At 41.3% G+C, this 14,469-nt stretch overlaps 1 protein-coding gene across 2 annotated transcripts; it reads right to left on the bottom strand.

Annotated features, from left to right (window-relative positions):
- Window positions 1-648: 648 nt before the first annotated feature.
- On the bottom strand, window positions 649-14,240 carry LOC148031385 (protein LHY-like). Of its 2 annotated transcripts, none has more exons than XM_087684907.1 (8): window positions 13,601-14,240; window positions 8,048-8,179; window positions 7,732-7,843; window positions 7,466-7,527; window positions 3,689-3,880; window positions 2,514-3,569; window positions 1,909-2,397; window positions 649-1,475 (listed from the first exon to the last, which is right to left on the bottom strand). In XM_087684907.1, exons 1-8 carry the CDS (start codon window positions 13,631-13,633, stop codon window positions 993-995), a joined length of 2,559 nt encoding a protein of 852 aa, XP_087541033.1. In that variant the 5' UTR covers window positions 13,634-14,240; the 3' UTR covers window positions 649-992. The 2 variants fall into 2 exon arrangements, with proteins under 2 accessions (XP_087541033.1, XP_087541034.1); XM_087684908.1 differs by lacking the exon at window positions 13,601-14,240 and adding an exon at window positions 8,989-9,267.
- Window positions 14,241-14,469: the final 229 nt, after the last annotated feature.

Genomic DNA, 14,469 nt, shown 5'->3' with positions numbered 1-14,469 from the left:
TTTCTTTCACTCAATGTTACATATAGGAATTTTAGGTTGCGTACAAGACACTATAAAAACACTATGTAAATCGATTCACACTGTTAGCATTATATGCCAACGTGTGATTAATGGTTTCTTTTTCCTTTGAAGTCGCATTGCCAGAGGAACGACAATACAAAAATTCTATAGTACAGTATCGCCTGGAAAGACAGTCCAGAGTTGATACTCTGTTTGAGGTAAGTGACACTGTTTGAGGTAAGCTAGCACGCTGGAAGCACGAATACATTCGATCATCTGCTCCAATCCTCCCATTGTCCTGTTCAAGAGACGCTTCATTACATGCGCAGGCTTGTCCTGTTCAAGCTCCAAGAGATGGTTCATTAGATATCAGAAGTTATGCAGATTGCACGCAGGTCCTACTGGCTGAGATGCGTCTGTAGCAAGACTCGATAAGTTAGGGTAACTCCTTAGCTTAGTCTGATTTAAAATGCAAGGAATCAAGGAAGGCTAATGTCTCCTGTGGAGAAACTGATTGTGGGTGATTAAAAAGAGTATTTTTTTTTATCGTTTAAGAGTATCTGGAGGTCTGGATTGTTAACCTTCTGCCTGCTTATTTGTTATGACTTCGCTTTGCAACTTTTTTCAAAGAAAGGGAACACGTGAGGCTTTTCCAATAAACTGGCTTTGCTTAAGAGTAGGGTTTCGCCACTGGACTTCACAATTTGTAAGCCCCATCTAGTGGTGTAATGTAAATACAAAGGCAGTGGCCTGGAGCTGCTATGAGGCAAAAGCACCATTGATGGCTTACTGCTAATCAGTCATACTCAACAAAAGTGGGGCAAACGCAAGCTGCTTAACTGCCAGACTGCAATGTACATATGCCCAATTCCAGATATGGGGCTTCCTCCTGTCCAGTCGGACCTGTTCCCATAAATGTGGCACTCTTTTAACTTTCCTCATTTGGCAAATGTGCCTTAGGCAAAGGCTGCCTTCCACATGAGAGCCACGCATCAAGAACCGGTCGTGGCCTCTGTGACAACAGGCAAGCTAGGCCGCCGATAAGGAACAAACCCAGACCCACCAGACCTTCCGCTAATGGTGAAGGCACTGGCATTTGCATCTTTAGAAATTAAAGGCAACCTGTCATCTGCAGCTCCTGATGCATGAGCTTTGCCCCTGCTGTCTTGACAAGAAGCAGCACTGCCTGGCTTCACAACAATATTGGTACTTGATGAATTGACTATGGTACAAGCTTCCTGTCGTTTCCTTTCCTCAAGTTTATCATTTCTTGATTTGACCGTTGGATGAGACTCTTCACCGCCCTCAGTGTCTTCTGTCCCAGATTCAGGAGAAGTACTACTGTTTGGAGGCATGAGTGGTGGAGCTGTATGCTTCTCATTAGGGTGGTTTTTTACGCCTGTTGTGCTGGTCACAGGTGAGAACGTTTGAGGCAGTGTTTTACTGACAAACAGAGCTTCAAAGGCCTTCCGACCCTGCCATCACAAAGTGTACTTAGAGCGGTGAAAAGTTATGAAGACAACAAACACACCAAAAAGCAAAAACTAGGGATCTAGAAGAAAGTTCTAATGTCAAGCAAAATGGGTACTGTTGAAGCGAAGCTTCAGAAGCAAGATATGAAAATTCTGCCAAAGACAGTCTACGAGAATCAAATTATGCGAATATTGTCCTTGAAAAGATTATCTTATCCAACAAATGTCTGCAAGAGCACTACTATTCCAAATGAAGAACTCGGCAACCTAAACCAATTGCATATTCAACAATTATTCCTTCTTAAAATGTGTTAAAACAGTCACCTAGCAATTCTTCATGCAAGAAACAAAGACGCATTATACTGCAGCTTGTGCAGAGATGGTCTTCATAATACAGATCTGTCATTGAAACGATGGTATGTCGCAGGAATAGTACCTCTTGGGAAACCTCTTTTCGGGACTCCACATCATGAACGCAACTTTTCAACCGCTTTCCACTCTCGTTCTCTCCATATCTGATATCCTTATGTTGATGCCTCTTTCCCTTCTCCATATTTTTAAACTTCATCTTGGGACAGGCACTGCTACTGCCTAAGATTTCTTGACCACATTCATAATTATTGATGCCCTGCTTTTTGCTAAGCACATCCTCCTTCACATCACTTCCTGATGTATTGGTAGTTTCAGGTTCACTTGATTGACCTTGGAATGTTGGAGTGTTTGAACCAGTTGATGAGCCTTCTGCAGACTTCTTCTCATCTTGCTCAAATTCATCACCTGAGCTGCAGCTCCTCTGCATAGATTTCTCATCCTCAAGTATGGTAGTGTCAATCTCTCGAATGCAACTGATTGATTTAGGATCTCCATCTGAGGCTGGCCTTCCATCCTCATGCTGCAAGTTCTGTGTCATCATCGCGCAAATGTCCTGATCCAGAATTAAGGACAACAAACTCTTTTAGCATGCTGGACACTCAAGAGTCCCTGCTCAGCAAAGAATCTTCTATAGACACTTAAATTTGAAAGGTTTTTGGATAACATTACCTCATCATTGGTGGGTGCATCTGAAATATGATCTTCAATATGATCACCAATTTCATGTAAAATGCTCGTTTCATCTGCATTCTTGGGTCCTGGTGGTGAAGCTGTAGGGGTCAGACATAATTGATCATCTTCAGAACTCAATCTTGCACTTGGAGGTATATGAACAAATGGAGGGGGTACAACTCCCTTTAAAGCCCACCATGACGCAGCTGCTGCTGTAAGTGTTGGATTATTAAACTCATCTGGAAAAGGTGGCATCTTCTGGCCTTCGCTATAATTAGCTGTAATTATTCCTCCTGGTGCTTGGGCACCAATTCCCATTCCTGCCTGAGAGCCAGTTACAAGCTCTGCCCACCTTGCTGCTGCCAAAGCTGCAACATATGCTGCAGATTGATTGATTGCAGAGGCTTGCAGCAAATGCCAAGGTGTTACAGCAGTGTTTTGCAGCCCATCAGTGGAGCCACAAGCAGATTGCGGAAGAACAGGTGGCCTCCCATAATAGTGAAAAAAGCTATCCATCCATAAGTAAGCAGGATTGTTTTGAGAACCTGCATATGCAGAAGAAAACCTGCTATTCACAATGGCTGGAGACTCATGAGTGACCTTTCCTGACTTGACCTGAGAAGTATATGGAGTAGTTTCCTCATTTCCTTGGGAAGGCACCTTCTTTGATTCACAATCTGTCAACAGTGACGCATCTGTTGAAGTGGGTATCTCTACATTAGATTCATCTGAACCTTCAAGTGAGCCACCTTCTTGGCATATCTGTACATTTGTCACAGCTTTAACATATGGAGAGAACCCCTCTTTTTGTATTGAAAGTGTTTGTACAGTGGGTGATGGAAGTTTCTCTTTGGGAGATGTTTCACGATATGGATCTTTTCTCATTTCTTTCTGAGCTGCTCCTTTACGAGTTGTGGGAAGTACAACTGTTTTACCAAACAACTTCAAACCAGCTTGTGCTTCAATTAAATTCTCCTGACCTAGTAAATTGCCATGCAACGTCTTTGAACATGCAGCAGAACCTCCTTTTCCATAGGGTACAAACGCTGCAGACTTTAGAAAAAATCAGACTAATCATTAGCTTATCCATGGCAACTAAACAGAAGATGCAGGCTAATCTATAAGACTCCTGTAAACAGCATCACAATGAAGTTTCTTTAGACAAAACCTACCTTGCTGTTACATGGAGTTGCTGGTGTAGGTAGATCATCGACAGAGGGAAGTTCTGGCTGTACACCCGCTAACGGACTAGTTCCTACTTTACGTGGATATGGATGACTTGGCTTTCTTTTGGGCCGAGGTGGAGGGATTTCAATATCTTGCACCTTTCCAGAAGAACTACCTTGGGATGCCTCTTTTTCCAGCTGCAATCACAGTTACAAAATGAGCTCCATGTTAACACTACAATCCACGACATTCTGCATGTGGAAGCTACTTACTGCCTTTACATCAAATCCATCACCTTGCATTACCCATACATTTTCAGTATCCAAAGCAGGAATTTTTTTGTCACACTTTCTGCTAGTGCATCTAAATAACTTGCCTGTCAGAAAGCAATTTCTGGGCTTACAGAGCAAGTGTTTAACTTCTCATTTGTGCTTGCTTAGTGCTTTGCCATTGAATCAAAGAGGTTTCTACTGTGGCATTTAATTGCTGATGGTAATTTTCTGCCCACTTGAACAGTCAATGGTTTTTTGAGTTAGCATGAAGGATACTGACTTATAAAGAAGCAGAACATATAGGAGGCTTTAAACTTCCCCCATAAACACTATATGAAAACTATACGATTTTGGAACCTTTGGTATATTAATGAGCAAGCTCACACCACAATGAAGTGCCATTATCCATGTCTGAAAATGTGAATTTACTGGCCCTTTGGGTTAGGATGTAGATCCCTTATTGACACGAGGCAGGGTTCAACTTTGGAGTTTACAGATGCAGATCCTCATATGTTGAGATTTCAAAGATTGTCTGCAGTCTTCCATGACTCCTTGAAATACCATGAGAAGAAGGTGAGTGATCAGGATTTCACTAATAAATGTGCTAAATGTATGGTAGGAGTGTAACTTGTGTACAAAGGGGAGAGTTCAGGTCAATTGCATTCTCCCTACTAATGTTGTGGGCCATGGCCCTCTTCAGCTGATTAATGATATTGTTGTATGGAGTCATCAATTCAGCTAACACCACAGCTCCTTGAGCCATGTAGCTCCCTTTGAACTTAGCCTGCTCAGAAATGAAAAACTTGAAAATTTTGGCATAACATCAACAACAAATTCAGGGTAGGCTCTTGAGTGCACATGATGTGGGTTTGTATAGAATTGTGATTGCCATAAGCATGTTATTAGCATATATCGAAATATCCCAAAAAGTTCTTCCATGAGGGTGCTGAAGAGGCAGTTCTGGCTGTTGAGAAGTCACACAAGATCCTATTCTTTGTATCATGTGAACAAGAGTCTACTTGTCTAGTTCCATGTGGGCCTTCTCCATCTTTTGTTCACAAGTCTTCATTGTATCGACCCTTCTACCTTAGTTCACCCTGAACTTTGGCTTGCCCTTGTCATTTCCCTTTGAGTTTGAAACAACAAAAGCATTTATAATCACCAGCATCACCACAAAACGTCTATGTCCTTGCTGTCCCCTCCCCAAAGTGTATTACCTGCTCAATAGAAGAGGCTTTTCCTTGATCCTGACTTCCAAGAGTAATGTGATCTCCATATAAAAGATGGTGATTCACTCAACTTAATTTTTCTCAGATTCTTCATTTGGATATGGTAAGATATTATAGACCTCTGTCATTCATCTAAAACTGGCTTCGCAACTTGATCATTAGGTTTAAATATCTTTGCCTCAAACCATTCTTGCAAAATGCTCCATGCCACAGTAAAATAATCTCAATATAAAGATGGTGTCACTCTCACAAAATATGTCAGATTCTTCACTTGGCCAAGGTCAGACAGTATAAATCCCTATCATTCACCCAAAACCAACATTCATGCAAAACTGGCTTAACAATTTGATCATTTGCAATACTCTTTAAAGTACGATTCAAGCTGCTCTGGTATAATCCTCCCTGACTCACTCGATAATTTTGCAATCATATTAACAAAATCACCAAAATTATCCAATCATAATCATGTGGAAAATTGCTAGCCCTAACACCCCAGTTGCAACTGCCTGTCATGCACAGTCTGCTAGCATAATCAAGGTTACCCTCAAGGGTTGAGACCCTCCTCATGACTGGCATTGAGACCAACACTGGCTGATAATCCTCACGATTCATGAAAAATCAAGTAACAGTGTCATTGTGACATGGCTATAATGAGCTTTGGCATTTATATATCACATAAAGCACACGAAATTGAAGAACCAGCCATTGTGGTATGTCACATGCCAAATGCATCCAGCACAGGAAAAACTGCAGCTGTTATAGTCTAGGTGCTGTAAATTGACACAATGAAGCCTTGTGATTTCACCAATACTGCCACCTCAAACCTGCCTCTGCAGTTCATGCTGCTCTTGAGGAGCCCATCTGTAGCCTGATTAATCCCCATAGCAAGCACCCCAAGAACAATTTACTGCTCCCTACTGTATCCAGCTCATGGCTGATTCAACATAATCGGGCTTGAGGCTTGAACCTGATGAGTTCCAATTTTAGCTCTGCATCTAACCACCAAGATCTTCAGTGTCATCACAACCTCCTCAATTCCTTCACCAAGCACCCCCTGCATAATTATAATACAGAGCTCCTTGCATAACTTGTATCCAGTTCATGGCTCATTCACCATCCTCTGAGATTAACCCGAAAAGTTCTGCTTCCTAGATCCACACCTAATAACCAAGGGCTGCGATATCATCTCATCTTCCCATATTCGACCTCCTTCCACCTTCCCCTGCTGCTTTTACTCCTATGAAACAATTTTGCACAACGGTGCAAGAGTACCCTAAATACGGAAGCAGCGGCTATCCTCCCTTGGATTCAACAGCAACACGAATGCCCAAACTGTCCAACATCAAGCTGGACTCTGCTCTTCACCGAACTATAAGCTGACTATATTCCAAAGCATAGGTTGAACACTACCCACCTTCCGATTGAATCACCTAAGTTTTGAATGCACCCATCCAGGAAGAAGAAAGACCATATTAGAGAACCCTTGAATCTCTATGCTACACTTGCCCAAAAAGTGCAAGCCCTGGACCAGACTTGTAAAGAATTTGCTAAACGCCCTCTTTGTGATATTTCACAAGCACAAAGAACAAGTGATCAATCAAAACAAAGTGACTTTCAACTTGGAAATCAGGCAGCATCACAACTATACATTTACATACGACTCATGAACTCGTCTTCCTTCCTCTTGAAAACATTGGAATTGAACAAGAGCTTGGTTGAGCCACAAAATCGCCTCTTATACTATGGGCAGAGATGGGAAAACTGCCGATGGTCAAAGCCAAAAGTACACAACCACCTCAAAGTTGAAAGCGCACATTGATATCTTGAAGTTAACCTCCTTGTGCTATGAAGCTTCCCAGCTATAGACACAAAGTCAACACATTCTTTACCAATTTACGTACAATGGGTTTGTTATTGACAAGGAATTAACATAATCAAGTTTACCAAATAGAACATGTCTTATGGGGAGAAAGATGGGCCTATCTCAGGCCACATACCACATATTCTTTGTTCATCAAAGCCATATAAAAGGCTGCACATTTCAGTCAACTCATATTACAAATCTCAAATTATAGAATGACGATATTCACTCTCTTTCCAGCTGATGTGATCCATGCACAAACAAGGAAACTAGCTTCTAGGCGCCAATAGTATCTCTGGAAGATTAAATGTCTGTTAATAGCTTGCAAGTTGCAAACCCAATCGTAAACAAAAGGGTGAGAGAGACTATTTTATGCAAGGTAAACATTTACTTGTTATAATGAACAATAATAAGCGGCACCTTAGAAAAAAACTTTTGAGCATGGCTGCGAATCTGAACAGCAGTCTTTGTGCCAATGTGCTCTGCAGTCCAATATCAATAAAATAAGGTCTTTTCCTGCAATTGAGCCTTGAACTCAGAAGAAGCAAATAAATGAACTTCCAAACAGACCTACAACACTTGTCTACAAGAAGAGAAGCTCACTATCCATTGTGCCTCCATCCAAAACAGTAATAAGTGTTGAAATATAAAGGAGAAGCCCACCTCGTTAACATCTCAATTCTTACCTTCAATGCGACGCCATGCACGGCCGTACAGTTTCAATGCCTCCAAAAACTTAGCATGTTCAGCTTCTGTCCATCTTTCTCTTTGTTTTGTGATTGTATAGGGCTTTCTCACCTATAAATGCAAAATGATTTTGACAATTAGAAAAGAATGACAAAGAAACAGTAATAATTTCAAAGTGTTGCCAATGATCTGATGAAATTGAAAATCCATCTCCAAGAAACATATATTTCTACTTGTATATACAGAAGAGGTGAAATGAATTTATACGCATGATAGGTATGGGAGAAAGAAATTACTTGAGCAAGAGGGCCTTACTTTTGCATTGTATTCATCACCCGAAGATGAACCATCCCCACTCATAAGACGAGGCGGTGGAGACCCACTGATACAACTAGATCCACCGACTAATGGTACATCTCGCCAACATGCAGTGATATCAGCACCACTCTGTAGAAATGAAGTATGACATTAAAAATTCATACCAGTAATGCACAAACTGGTCCGAAAATAAAACATAGCAGCTTCATCCTAATCACAATTATCAAGAGCACAGCAAAAGATAATTAACAGTTCCAAGATAAAGGTCACTTTTCTATGCAGCACACATGCACATGCAAGCACTATAGCGCATGCACACCCACAAATATGCAAACGCACACAGCCTAATCACAATAATCAAGGGGAAAGAAACAATCAATAAGAGTTAGAGGACATAGTCACTTGGCTGTGCAGCATGTATGGATACCTCCCTCCCTCACACTTGCCCTCTCCTTCAGTTCCAAGCCACAAAGTGACTTAGCTATGCAGCCCGTGCATATGACATTCCTCCCTTGCCCCCCTTCCCAACCCCCTGTGGCTCTCTCTCTCTCTCTCTCTCTCTCTCTCTCTCTCTCTCTCTCTCTCTCTCTCTCTCTCTCTCTCTGCGCACGCGTGCACCTGTGTATGTGAGAGAGAGAGAGAAAGAGAAACAACTGCTTGTCATTTCATTGATGTTCAAAAAATGTTGGAAAACAATGGTTAACACACACCAAAAACATAAGAAAAAAGAGATGAGAATTGCTGCAGGAAACATCTAAATTAAAAAATATAGATATCAACAGATTTGAGTCTAAGGAAAGCATGATTCCTTTACAAAGTGCCAAGTATCTACATCCAGTTTAGAGCTTGAAAATATTTGAGAGTTTTGAAAAGAAAATATGCCAGGCAGCAATCAGCATTCTTCCAGCCACCTGTATTACTTTATTCATATAGCCTACCTCCAGTGGCTGCCATCATTCTTCTTGCAGATCCTCAGCACACTCTGACATTTGGGACACTACTCCATCTTCCGGTGCTGCCTTGTCATTAACCGGATCCAGTGTCCTCAAAGATGAAGTGAGAATTCAAAGGTTTTACAAAGAGAAGAACACATCAACTTGCTGTTTGGAGCAGAACTATCATGAAGAATGCAGACTTTCTGCCTTGTTTGGGCCTTCTACGAAGGGTGCAGGGCATCTACAACTTCCTTGTGCAAGGTTTAGTGATTTATCCTCCATTCGGCAACCGGAACAAGCCCCCCCCCCCCAAAAAAAAAAAACCCAGAATGCATCCTATTCTTGTGTCTTTGCAGGTCTATTTGAAGAGTTATGGAGAACAGGTCTGACAAGTTTGATGACTCAGATGAGGAGGCCATTCAATCTTCCTCTAACTGGTAGTCCCATCAGTCAGCCGTCATGAAGAGTGACGAATATCAATGTTCAGCGCCCTGTTCTCGCTCTAATAGATCGAGAAGAGAGCCCCCTTCACCCCCCAAATGATGACTCAAATGGGACTGCCCTTCAATCTTCCTCTGACTAGTAGTCCCATCAGTTAGCCATCACAAAGAGCGACACAAAGATCAATGTTCAGAGCCCTGTTCTCACTCTGATAGATCAAGAAGAGAGCCCCCTTCTCCCCCCCAACACACACCCCCACCCCCCAGCTTCTCTACATGTTTCTCACAAGGCACATACTACAAGTCCTCGCATTGCCGTGATGGCACCTTCTATTCAGGTACCTATGCTTCCTCCTCTCCTCAAAGAAGATCAACTTGATGATGCGAACTACTCCCTTCAATCTTGCAAAGTGGAGTAATCCTTGACATCTTCAACTTGTAGGAGTTTGTTACTACCCCAATCCCCCATCCAATGAAGGATCCCTACATTGGTTCTACTATGGATCAAGTAGCCTTTTGAAGTCGGGCAAATTCTAGAGCATGATCATTTATCTAGGGGTCTACATGATACTATTCTTGTTCATGTACACAAATTGCAAACTACAACAGATTGCAAACTACAATAGGTGCTTTGGGTGCTTTCTATTGTTGATGATTCCCCTACTATGCAAGATCACTCAACAAAATGGAGGACATAATGTGGCCAACACAAATGCCAAGGTGGAGTCAAAGATAAAAACATTTCTGGTATGCCAAATGCACCAAAGTCCACATCCAATGCAAGAAATTAGAAAAATGAGAATGTTGCAACTACAATAAGTCAATCTAGGGTAATCCTCCCAAGACCTATGCACGATTAGTAATTCTTTGGGGTGTCACTAAAGTTCAAGCCCTAGAAATAAAATCCCAAGTCTATGTAACAATCGGGTAGGAAATGAAAAGGTGAGATGCAAGTTTCCATACATGTAGTGCAAAATGCACAACAGCTACCAACAATCTCGCAACATTGCACCACATTAGCAATTGAGAGGCCTCCAATAAGAACCTTCCAAACAAAAACTTTGCCCTAATGCGAGATCTTTGGCTTTCATAACTATAGCAATCTATCCTACCATTTTGTTCCACCATCTCTACATGTCTAGACCTTATTAACCTTTTGGGTAACCCATTCATTATCCTCTATGGTTGTTTGGCACATTCTATTCATGAAAAGCTACCAAATATCATCAAGACTTCAATCCTCAAAATCGAGAAGAGGAATGTATTGTCCGACTTTCTCCTCCAACATACACCACACTAGTTTGTGATTTCTAGGTAAATGGAATTAGATATTGCCAAAACTTTTATTGAGAAGGTGAGGATTTCTCATGGCAATGTGCATATTCTAGCCTCTTGGTTGCATTTTTTGAATTCTACTCAAAAAATTAGTTAGTTTTATTATTGCATTTGATCTCTTCTTGACAAGACCTATTGTCATTCACTCGTTAGCACCCACAAAATGCCCACTTCATCATGAAAATACATGTATTCAAGCCTCTTATGTGCATGTTTTTGAATTTAACTCAAAGAATTAAATGTCCTAAGTTGGTTTTATTAATGCACTTAATCTCTTCTTTGCAAGACCTATTGTCATTCACTTGTTTACACCCACCAAAGTCCGAACAAAATCCCCATTTCTTACAATTCAAAGTGTTGGTTGTTTCTAGATTGCTACATTGACCAAATACATGATTGTTTAGAAAGAGGTTGAATTGAATGGACCTTGGGCTTCCATTTGCATGGAGCATTGGCACTAAAAGAGGTTAGATACAATATATCTCAATACATACATTTCCCTCTCATGCGCATTGGGTGCCTTGACATGGATATTGTCTCAAATTGCATTTTTCTTCAACACATTTGTGCTTGAGCACAATATAGCACCAAGGTCCTGTCCAGTGGGCCAAGAGTGAGGTTAAAGAGATGGCGAGGGGTCATGGGGTAAATATAGGATCTTGTGTGTGTGTGTGTGTGTGTGTGTGTGTGTGTGTGAGAGAGAGAGAGACCAATGCACAAAGGATACTCCTCCATTGAAAATGTAAAGAAACAATGGCAAAGTACATAGCACCAACATAAAACCAATGATATAAGTATTGCTATGGGGGAACATCTCAGAAAGTAAAGACAAACAAGAGACATTTGACTTTGAGGAAATAATCCTTTCCTTTGTCCACATAAAATCAAAAATGCCAAATAAGGCCAATTGAAAAGTTGGAGAAATTTAAAAGTTTCAAAGAAAATGTGCCAAACACCCAAAACTGCTTCAACAAATTTTTTGGGCCAAGAAATTGGTCATGCAATAACATAGTGGTTTGTCAAAAAAATTTATGGCTCACAATGTGATGCTAAGGTTAATGCAGAATGTGCAAGTGCACACACACCCCCAACCATGTAGTTCCCTTTCATAATGCTAGTGGACACACTACAAGACCAAATCCATGCACTTTCAAGTTTATTGGTTTAAAAGTGCTGCGTTTTGTGTGGTTTTGAAATTATTGCAATTTGCAATATGCATGCCTACATATGTATGCACACATTAAGGGCTCTGATAAAACATTCAACTATGAAAGAATTGTGAACATAAATTTCAAAATGTCACAAATCTACCATCTCTAAGATCATCATAAGCTCAAAATGTTGCCCTCTATTTTCTAGAACTTGCACATTATGTTTGCTACCTATCTATGCTTAGAGTCATTTGACTAAATGCTTGACTTGACTTTGGATAAGGCCCCTACATAAGTTACAGTCTTATGTTTGAAAACCAATGGATGTACTTGGCAGAAATACGAGCACTTTTTTTTTTTTGTAAAACTTCAGTTTCTACTCAAATCAAACAGCTCTTGGATGTGTGTTTCAATTCTTAGAACTTGTAGATTCATCCAAGTAACTAAGCAAACCTTTATCCTGCATCCTTAATATTTGTCAATCAACTGATGAACAGCAGTCCTCAAAAACTTGCTTCGTTTACTGTTATGTTAGCCTTATCATCCAAGTAACTAAACAAACATTTATCCTGCATCTTATTTTTGTCAATCCATTGATGAACAGCAGTCCTCACAAAATCACTTTGTTTACTGTTAGCCCCAGATATCCTTCTTCAAAAACAGAGGGCTTGTGGAATATCTTTAACCATTAGCATTAAGTATTCACACACACACACATGCACTCTCTCTCTCTCTCTCTCTCTCTCTCTCTCTCTCTCTCTCTCTCTCTCTCATATCTTCTAGTGGAATTTAGCTACCCTCTAAGGGGACCTGATGCTGTAATTAAAGCTCTTATGAGACATAAGAGCTAAAAGCTTATCCTGTCTAATTTTCGTTCTTTTCTTTCATTTTATGTGCCTTCATGGCACCAATACCTCCAAAGGACATTAATAGATCTCTCTCTCCATATCTTCTTGTGGAATTCAGCTACCCTCTATATTTGTAAGGGGACTTGATGCTGTAATTAAAGCTCTTATGAGACATAAGAGCTAAAAGTTTATCCTGTCTAATTTTCTTTCTTTTATATATATCATTTTATGTGTCTTCATGGCACCGATACCTCCAAAGGACATTAATAGATCTCTCTCTCTCTCTCTCGCTCTGTCTCTCTCTCTCTCTAAACAAAAGGGGCACACAGGGAGTGATGCATTTAATTCATAAACTATATGACATAAAAGAACCTCTCAGTCTCTCTTATTCACTCTCATCCCCTCCCCCCCCCCACCAGAAAAAAAAAAAACAAAGTATTCAGGGAGTGGTGCAATTTATTCCAAAACTTTATGACATAATCTCTCTCTCTCTCTCTCTCTCTCTCTCTCTCTCTCTCTCTCTCTCTCTCTCTCTCTCTCTCTCTCTCTCTCTCAGAGAGATGAATCATCCATGTGAGAATGTGTATGCAGACATGTAACAAAGAGGTCAAAACAGTCTGGGATGTCAGGGAGTGGTGCAATAAAAAACTTCAGAACATAAAGAATCAGATGACATGCTGGAAACAACTTTGCAAGATGGCTAGAAATAAATGGTGGACACATTGGTAGAGGAAACATGTAATATTAACAAACCGATATAATCAGCACCCGATGATCTGGATGGTGTACCAGACAAGCACTACGCACAAAATAAGCTGACTGAGTACCAAAGAGATATGACCTGAGGAGAAATAACTGCAGGAGCAGCACTCATGCTGCTGAAAGTATGCGACAGTTGGACGTCCTGGATGCCTGTTTCCTGATGATGACTAGCTAATCTGCCCGAACAGTCGAGAGTTTCCGGCAGGCTTTAGTATGAATGCTGTACATATTTGTGTCGATCTCCGGTCTTGCAAAATCAACTATAGAATGGCTAGAGCCATATTCCAATTGGGAGGCAGCCGAAGCTCGTATATTACCCTCGACTGACTTGTTCTGTCGATCTTTGAAGCTGTGGTCTCGCTGACAGACAGAAAGGGCTTCATCTCGGAGAAGATCCTCTCCGGTTCCAGCCACGACAAGGGAGCTGCATCGACGCTTGGATGAAGCAAGTTGCTCGCAATGGAATGAGACATGAACAGGAAAGGAAACTGTGTGAAGCAAGCCTGAGTTCGAAAAGAAGAGCAATAAGAGGCAGGGGAGAGGAGAAACAGGGGGGGGGGCGCAAAAGGGGGAGAAAGAAATCTAGAAAGCTAGGTTTTGCGAGAAAATGAGGAAGAGAAGGAGGGGGAAGAAGGGATCGGGTCTGCAAAGGAGTCTTGAACAGGGAGCACAGGCAGGCAAAGGTGGTGTGCGTAAACCCTAAAACAGGTGCTAAAGCAGGGCTAAAAGTGCAGGAGTGGAACGCTGAGAGAGAGAGAGAGAGAGAGAGATCCACAGCCACAAGATCGTGGAGAGAGAAAAATATAATTTTGCGCTTTTTTTGAAGCGGGAAAAAGATGTGGCTCTGGTTGTGAGCGGGCCTTGTCAACGTGTCCCTCAGGCCCCTCGCTTTCTCTGAGATACTTTTTTTTGGGCCTCTTTTTCCACTTAACGCTGGCAGAAATTTGC

The sequence above is a fragment of the Lygodium microphyllum genome, chromosome 9, assembly GCF_053477565.2.
Source record: "Lygodium microphyllum isolate KBCC chromosome 9, Lygodium_microphyllum_v1.1.10, whole genome shotgun sequence".
In the NCBI taxonomy this organism is placed as follows: Eukaryota; Viridiplantae; Streptophyta; class Polypodiopsida; order Schizaeales; family Lygodiaceae; genus Lygodium; species Lygodium microphyllum.
The sequence above is the reverse complement of the archived record's forward strand: the minus strand, read 5'-3'. Positions and strand labels throughout refer to the sequence as shown.

Coding starts and splice junctions, on each gene's coding strand:
- LOC148031385 (XM_087684907.1), bottom strand. CDS start 13,633: ATGAGTGCTGCTCCTGCAGTTATTTCTCCTCAG. Junction 8,180..13,600: donor CTGCAGTTATTTCTCCTCAG/GTCATATCTCTT, acceptor TCATTTCTACAG/AGTGGTGCTGATATCACTGC. Junction 7,844..8,047: donor GTGATGAATACAATGCAAAA/GTAAGGCCCTCT, acceptor TTGCATTTATAG/GTGAGAAAGCCCTATACAAT.